General features: G+C 41.0%; 1 protein-coding gene across 1 annotated transcript in view; it reads right to left on the bottom strand.

The window, feature by feature from the left end:
- CCBE1 (collagen and calcium binding EGF domains 1) overlaps positions 1-8,403 on the bottom strand; it is a gene marked incomplete at its 5' end in the record, with an annotated part of 65,199 nt that extends 56,796 nt beyond the window's left edge. Inside the window, 3 exons of the mRNA XM_019518279.1 lie at positions 2,333-2,470; positions 3,106-3,240; positions 8,337-8,403. Of these exons, the coding sequence (XP_019373824.1) occupies positions 2,333-2,470; positions 3,106-3,240; positions 8,337-8,403 (340 nt within the window). The remainder of the gene's footprint in view (positions 1-2,332; positions 2,471-3,105; positions 3,241-8,336) is intronic.
- Positions 8,404-8,408: the final 5 nt, after the last annotated feature.

The following is an 8,408-nucleotide window of genomic DNA, read 5'->3' as shown; positions in this document are numbered from 1 at the left end:
CCACTTGGCAGTGGCATGGCACCCTTAAAAGCATCTCATGGCACCCAGAGGTGCTGTAGTACCACTGTTGAAAATCACTAGGTTACAGTTAGAGGGATCTGCTAAATTTCTGCAGTATATTTTATTTGCAATCTCTAGTACAAAATATTATCAGAAATTCTGCCTTAAGAATTCCAGCAATCAAGCTGAAGGGAGCCTACCTCTGGTTTCACATACAGTTATTACAGCTTAGATCTGTATTGAGTTTTATGATTTAAAATGCTTCAGGAACTTCAGGTTACCACAAGGTGGCACATAACTGTAGCATGTTTTACAGAGGAGTCAGCTACTGAAATCCCATTTTTTCTGCTTACTGGCTGGAATTTGCAAGCTCAGTAGCACTAATAAAAAATATTCACTTCCACCTACACAGATCCAGAGTATTCAGATGAAGTCTGTGAAGTTATTCTAGATTTACACTGGTGCAAAAGAGCATTATTCAGCCCTTCTTCTGCTCCTTAACCCATCACCGATAAATGTTTTGAATACTTTGGAAGATGGATTCCTCTACCAAACAGATAACTGATGTTGCCATGTAAATTTAGTTCACAAATTACTGTTTAACTGATATACAAAGCTTATTTACAAATGCCTAGCGTGCTTTGTGCAGACAATAATCCTGAGTGCCATGGGACATAACTCCCTCCAAAAATGTTAATTATAAAAATATCTGAAAAGGAATTAGTTGCAGTGCCCAGGTTTTCTTAAAGATGTCTTTATAAATAAAGCAATTAAGGCTTTTGAAAGCTAAAGGGAACAAAAACAAATAGCTAGAGTGGCTCCAGCTACATGCTTTCAAAGAGGAAAACAAAAATTACACAATGTTTTTTGCCTCTCTTCCAGCTGGAATTGGGAAAAGCTGGTGTGTAATATGTGTTTCCAGTCATTAATAGGTGAAGTAACTGTAACCTGCCATTCAGCAAAAGAGTTGGGGGTTTTTTAGGTCAGAATCTTTTTCCCATCTGTTACTTACTTGCTATACCTATGTTCACAATTTTAAAGATGCTGGATGATGATAGAAAATTTAAAAATCTTCATATGCATTCTGATATTTATATTTACTAATGATGTTGAGACTGGGAAAAAAAACTACCTTTATTGGAAAAAATTCTAGCCTCACTTTAAAAAGTACTATCTAATGAACTCTAATTCCATAGAATTAAGTGTGCTAGTGTCACTGATCAGGGTTTAGCCTATTGATTTGGATTATTTTAAAAGGTAAATTGAATCTCCAGGATACTCTAAGTGTGTGCCTGAAAACTTCAAAGTGCTAACATTGGGCCACATGCTAATTTCAGCTTCAGCAGGGTAAACCAAATCCAGTTATGTTAATGAAATGTGGTCCATTTTTCTTCCAAAATCCAGTAGGTGGGACAAGTCCTGTTTTCAGATACAATACTATTTGAATCTATGCTGGATTTACAGTACTTTAACCAGGAGGAAAACAGGATCCTTGTTTAATACATTACTTATATTTTCTATTTTTGTCAATGACCCAGAAAAAGTAGTTAAAAAAATTATAAGGGTGAGCTTTGTTATTCATCTTTTCTTTCTCTCCAGGACTCTCCCTCATCTTCCCTCCTCACATGCAGATGTGAGAACTGATTTACTGTGACGTGTCTGCAGCAAATATACTAGTGGTAAGGGGAAAGTACAGCCAAAACAAGCCATAAAATTGCCCCCTGGGCTCAAGGGTCCACTAACTCAGAGGCAGTCATGGTTTAAGCTCAGCACAGGTTATTTAGCCCCCAAACATAGCAGTCAAGTTGTTGAGAACCAAGATTTGCCATCAATGTATGAACACTTCTTTCAGCACCGTGGCAAGCCCATGGAATGAGGTGCACCTATCATGTGATTGCACTGTGTGGGACTATACCTGATTTTCATCTCCCATGGCAAAGGGAGAACTAAATCACCAAGAGGTTCTCCTCCTGGGGTTTTCTCCCCAATCATTCAATCAGCTAAAGGTGCTTTGCCTTCCTGCAGAGCAAACAGTGAGTACTGAAATCCAGTGGATACTTTGTAGTCAACAGGAGGCCAAGGCCACCCACATGGCTTTTCCACAGCGTGCCTGCCCCAGGAGCACCGTTAATAGGGGGTGATGGAAATATAATACAGATTTTGGACAGTTTGATTCCTGTTTGGTAACCCAAGTCAATGGGCCAGATCAGTTCTGTTACACCAGTGAACCTGAGTTTTACACTAGCTGAATTAAACTTCCACAACCACTACGGTGGGCCACGTTCTTTGGGCTATTTTTGGCTCAAGATACTTAATACACGCTAAAATATACCTTTATCTCCTTTGGTGCAGGTCCTCCCGTCATCCTCTTGGATATAGCCTTCATGGCACTCACACCGGTAGCTGCCTGGAGTGTTGATGCAGATCTGAGAGCAGAGAGTCCCATTGCTTGTGGCACACTCATCAATATCTGATGTTAAGCAAATGTCAAGAATACCCAAAAATTACAGAGGTCCAGAGCTCAAATGAAATAAGTGACTTCTCTTAAGGGTCTTATTATTCTCAGCAGTCATAGAACTTCTGGGGAGCTGGGCCTGAGTTTCATGTGTAGTGTATTAACACACACAGCACCTTACAGAGGAACACTGCGTGCTGAGTTTTCCTTCATGGAGTTTACAGGCAAACATTTGCTTGCATGAATACTAGCCTATGCAAGGTAATACTACTGAGTTAGCTGAAGTTAGTTACATGACAGACACATGTAAAGGATTCATGCCTGAATTAAGTGCTTACTATCTGTATTGAACCTCCAAGGTTTGTTTTCATAGTTAAACATTGTTTCCCCACATTTAGTTTTGATGCGAGAATTGAGCCTCAGTTCTCTTGCCAAATAGCTTGAAGCCTTCTTAGAGTCTATGGGGGATGAGGGAAGCAGAGGAGGAATTAACAAGGCAAAAAACTTATTCAACATATAAAAGAAGAAAGAGGAAAGGGCCTGGCACCATTCACCTTCTGAGAAACCAACTTTTAAAGAAACTGTAAATTCTCCCTGAAATGAGACACTTCCTTACTGGGAGACAAAGTTGACATACCCCTTCTACCCACCTAGGCAATAGGGTTTTTCTCTGTTCCTGTGTCTCTCACGGTCGTACCGGTATCCAGGATAACATGTACATAAAACTCGCCCGAAGTTATCTGTGCACTGCTGTTCACAAGGAGCCTCTGCACACACATCATAATCTAAAGAAAGAAAACTGTGCTTTAGTAAGATATTGGTAGCAGGTGCCACATGTCAAGGACAGGAACTTGATTTGCTATTGTAGTACATCTTAGGTTAATTAACAAAGTATTATTACATTATCACAATGGATCAAAGAAACATGGAAGTGATATTGCCCTGAAACACATCTGGCTTATTTTGTTAAACTGTAATTCTTAATCTCAGTTTTTCTACAAATCAAGTAATTTAGGAAAGGAGCACTCACACGTGCTCTTCTTATTGCTCCAAATAAGGGGTTAAGGTCAGTTAAATGTCAGTTACATAAAAGTAATTTGTTTTTCCCACCCTAACTTCATAAATGACAGTAACGACATCACCTACATAAAATACTTTAAAACTTTCTACGCATAACTATCAACAGGCTTTTAAAAAAATAATTAAAATCACACACACTGTGGAAACACAACTGACTGACTGAAGGTGTTTTGTAAGTTCCCTTTGAGGATTAAAACCAAGAGATTGGAGACAAAGTGATTGTCTTGTGAAGGAATGTGCCCCCACAGGTAGTTGGGTATTCTTGTTTTTAATAGATTTTCAGTGTGCGTTCATTCTGGTGTGCAGTTGTTTGGTTTCTCCTACATATTTTCCGTCAGAGCATTTGGTCCACTGGATGAGATATATAACACTTCTGGAGGTGCAGCTGCAAGATCCAGGAATGGTGATGGTTCTGTTGTGGGGTGTATTTATTGTAGGCGTGGTGGAGATGTGTTGGCAAGTTTTGCATTTCTTGTCTTGGCATGGTCTGGATCCATTCAATGTGGTTTGGTTCATAGGCAGTTTGCTTCCAGTGATGAATTTAATGAAGTTCAGTCCCTGTTTAAAGGCTAGAACGGGCAGTTCTGGAAAGATCTCTTTAAGAGAGGGATCTTCTAGTATTGGTTGCAATTGTCTGAGGATTTTCCGTGTAGGTTCCAGGGAAGGGTGATCTGTCATAACTAATGGTGTGCAATTTGTAGGGATTTTCATTTTGCAAATCTTCACATGGTATCCGGGCGGCTCTTTCAAGTACAATCTCTCTCTCTGGAGAAGGGTCCTTCTTGCCTGAAGGCTCTTCTGAGATCTGTGAGGTGGTGGTCACGGGTATACTCCTTGCTGTAAATTCAGTGCTACTGGAGAGCTTGGCTGTATATTACAGCTTTCTTGGTGTATTTAGGGTGATTGCTGGTTCTGTGTATATATGTTTGTTGGTCTGTGGGTTTCTTATACATGGTGATTTGAATTTTACCATCTTGGATAGTGATCATGGTGTCCAAAAAGTAAATGTTGGTGTTAGAGTATTCAAGTGATAGTTTGATGGAGGGTTGATGATGGTTGAATTTTTGGTGGAAATCAATTACAGACTGCAGCGTTTCAGTCCAAATGATGAATATGTCATCTATACATCTCAGGTATAGTAAGGGTTTGATGGTGCACTTCCTGAGAAAGTCTTCTTTTAGATGGGCCATAAAAGATTGGTATATTGTGGGGCCATTTTGGTGCCCATACCTGTGCCTATAGCCTGAAGAAAGTGTTGGTTGTTGAAACCAATATTCCCTCTAAGCCATAGCAATCCATAAGCATGCCGCTTTGGTCCGTAAGCATCCTGCCTCACTCCATGAGTGCGCTGCTTCAGCGCATTCACAGATTGATCCCATCTCCCCCTTTTGGCATGCTGAACAAATTATTCTCACAACATTATTTGGGAGAAGAGAGTCTTGAAATACTAAACTATACATAAAGATTAACATTTTATTTATGCCTGTGATCTAAGCAGCTCTCTTCCACCTGTGTAGTTTTTAAGTAGATTTTTTTTTGTGCATGCCTCTCTTGTTTGCAATATTTGTTCTCCGATAGCTACAAGGTATACAGTAAAAAATTAAAATATAAAACCCTACCAAAACAGAAAAGTTTATGTAGAATTGTCCACCTGAGGAGAGAATGCAAAAGAGAATGGCTCACATGTGACAGACATGAATCACATCATTTAATATACTCTGTAAAGCTCTCAGGTACTGTGAAACACTGAAGAACAGAATAGAATAAATGGAATAGTACATCGCTATATATAGTCCAGTTGTCTGGGACATTTAAATCAAGACTGGATCGAACACTAGGAAATATATTATTGAGAAATGTCACAATTACATGTCTAACTACTCCTCTTCCCTATCTGGCAGATTTCATCACTCTTTCAAAAATGATCAGCATTGCCTCTGTGCCTCTGCAGCCTTTGAAAGTGGTGTGGAGCCACGTGAGTCCTGCCGCTGGGCAAACCAGGCAGCGAGGAGGCACATGGCATTGGGGCTTGGGGCGAAGCTCACCCAGAGGGGCTGGGGAGCAGAGCAGTTCTCCGGAGCCAGCGGTGCCCAGCTCTGCCCCAGCCCCAGCCCTTGTCCCCACCTCGGGGAAGAGCCGCTGCCTGCCCTTGTGCCTCTCTCCCTCCCTGCAGGGATGCCGGCACAGTGAGGAGTGGAGTGCAGCCGAGCGGTAACTTACTGCCGGTAAGTGTCCCACTCTGGCCCTGGTGCCTCTGCCGCACTCCGAGTTTCCAGAAAGCCACAGCCCAGCTCCTCTCTGGGCAGGTGTGCAGCATTGAAAAGTGAATGTGTGACAAGATTTTTTTTTGTGCGTAGCCACGCACACACACAGCTTAAAGGGAACCTGGGTTGAAACTGAAGTTTTTGTGTGCAAGGATGAAGTTTATGCATTCAGGGATATCCTAAGGTCTGTACTGTGAGCTGTAATCTCGTTCTTGTAGATATTTGAGGCAGGCTTGGAGGCCATCCTGGTATGGGATGTTGGTGGCTAGAAGGGTATCACTGGGAAGGTGGTCTATGTTTTTGAGTTTTCACAGGAAGTCAGTTGTGTCTTGAATGAAACTCAACTCTTTGGGTGATGAGTGGTTTTAAGATGGATTTGATGAAACCTGCTGTCTTCTGTTACGGTTCCATGGTTTGAAATGATAGCTCTGCCGGGGTTTCCTTGTTTCTGGATTTTAGGGAGCAGGTAAAAAGTCCCTGGATTGGGTAGTGGGTCTGAAGTTTTTCTTGTAGTTCCAATGGAAATGATGTGATGGTGGTTTTGAGTTTTGAGGAGAAAAGGGGAATAGGATCTTCCTCTAGTTTTTTATAGTAAGTAGTGTCAGAGAGTTGTCTCTTGGCTTCTTGTACATAGTCTTCATGGTTAATATAACTATAGCTCCTCTTTTATTTGCCAGTTTTATTACTATTTGGTGGTTGGATCTTAAAGATCCTATGTTGTTGTAGTGGTGTTTGTCATTGAGTATTTCATTGTTCATTCTTTCTCTGAAGCAGTCAGTGTAGCGATCAAGGTTTGAATTTTGTCCAGTCTGAGGTGTTCTGGGCTTTTTTGTCATTGATCTTTTCATCGATGTTGTCACCAGCTGAATTTGTGTTGAAAGTGGATTCCTTTTGATTGTGAAAATATCCCATCAGATGGAGACACTGAGGACATTCTTCTAGCTCTCCACATTGTAGCATCTTATTTGGGTGTTTTTCTGGACAGAAATTAAGGCCTTCGGAGAAGACAGATTTTTCAGCTTTGGTAAGTGTATGTGCGGAGAGATTGATTATATTAGAGGGTTGGTTGATTCCTTCTGTTTCATTGAGTATGATGTTGGGATGTCGTACAGTGTTGGCGGTGTTTTTCTGAGGCTTGTTTTGTGGCTGGGAAAGTTGTTCCTGTAGTACTTTGTTCCATTTCTTCTTTTTGTGTTGGATGGATACTGTAATACATCCTTTGTAGTCTTGCTGTATACATTGTATAATGTGATGGAAGACAGCCGGATTCATCTCTTGTAGGTGCTTGTAGCATGTGTTGATTTCCTTCTTGAGGTGATTTCTTTGGGAGTAGAGTGTGTGAAGGAGATGATTTCTAAGTTTTGCTGAAGTTCTGTTTGTCAAACCTATTTCCATCTTTACGGATGGGGAAAATAAAGCATAAAGAAAGGATGCTGAAGCAGCTCAGTGGCAATGCCATCACCTTTGAGGGTGACAGACTGTTTAAACAGCGCCTCCCACAGAGGGAGAGAGATAATACAGGAGGTGAAGCAAGCAGGTCCCAGGCCCATCTTCTTTCTGCTCACTGCTCATCACAAGAACAGTGCTACAGCTGCTTTCCCTGTGCTCTGATTTGCCAGTAATGGCTAAAGTGTGCAGACATACTTTAATAAAGAAACTAACATCAGCAATATATTTACATGCCAGGAGGTAAAATGCATTTCATATGCTCATCCTGTCAGGATCTTGCTGAACCCATGTATGGAGAGCCAAGTTCTGTGTTTTAACAGAGTAAGTTGTAACAAGTGCTTCATTGAATACCAAGATTTCTAATCCATACACTACAGCCCCAGACTGTCAGCTCTCACAGACATTGCAATGGCCTAGTAGAAATTAGGTCAGATTGAAAAGAGCTTAATGGAGATACAACGGTGACTGAACTGGACATAGGGAACCTCAGCTAGTAAATAAGTTCACATAAGGAAAGTAATTCTCTGAGCTTATAAAGGTCTAGAGCCCTCAGAGAAAGTTTACTGAAGTTAACGGGGCCATAGGAGCTCCTTCCAAGGCTAATCACCAGCTCTACTCACAAACACCAGCTCAGAGCTCAAAGCAGAATGGTAAAACAAGCAGCCCCTGTTGCAGTGATCTCAAGCAAATGTCATCCTTTGTTTCACTGTGTTGGGTCTTGTCCTGGGCAAACTTACGAGTTTCTCGGGACTTGTTTTTTGTCATGGGTCTTCCCAGCGCTTCAGTTGGATAATGGAGAACTTGATTACGAAGGTGAAAATGGCAAGTCATCGGGGGTTCTGAGCAACTTGTTCACATTTCAAGATCTTTGCAACCAAATGTATTTAGGTAGAATTAAGACCCAATATCCCAAAAGAAACATGCTGGAGACATAAACTTTGATGTTGTTATCCTATAAAGGATTTCCTCATGGGTACACAACACACAACCATGTCTGTGTTTGCTCATTATTTTCCCAAATGAACAGTGCAGAAAACAGAAGAAATAAGAAGTAAGTTATGTAATGTAAGAAAAAGGAAATAACCTACCTTCAGGGATGCATTGTCCAAGCACAAATTTATAACCCTTACAGCATTTTTTCCTGAAAGACAATAAATAAA

Source organism: Gavialis gangeticus, unplaced genomic scaffold (assembly GCF_001723915.1).
Source record: "Gavialis gangeticus isolate Ggan-Ray unplaced genomic scaffold, GavGan_comp1, whole genome shotgun sequence".
Taxonomy (NCBI): domain Eukaryota; kingdom Metazoa; phylum Chordata; order Crocodylia; family Gavialidae; genus Gavialis; species Gavialis gangeticus.
The sequence above is the reverse complement of the archived record's forward strand: the minus strand, read 5'-3'. Positions and strand labels throughout refer to the sequence as shown.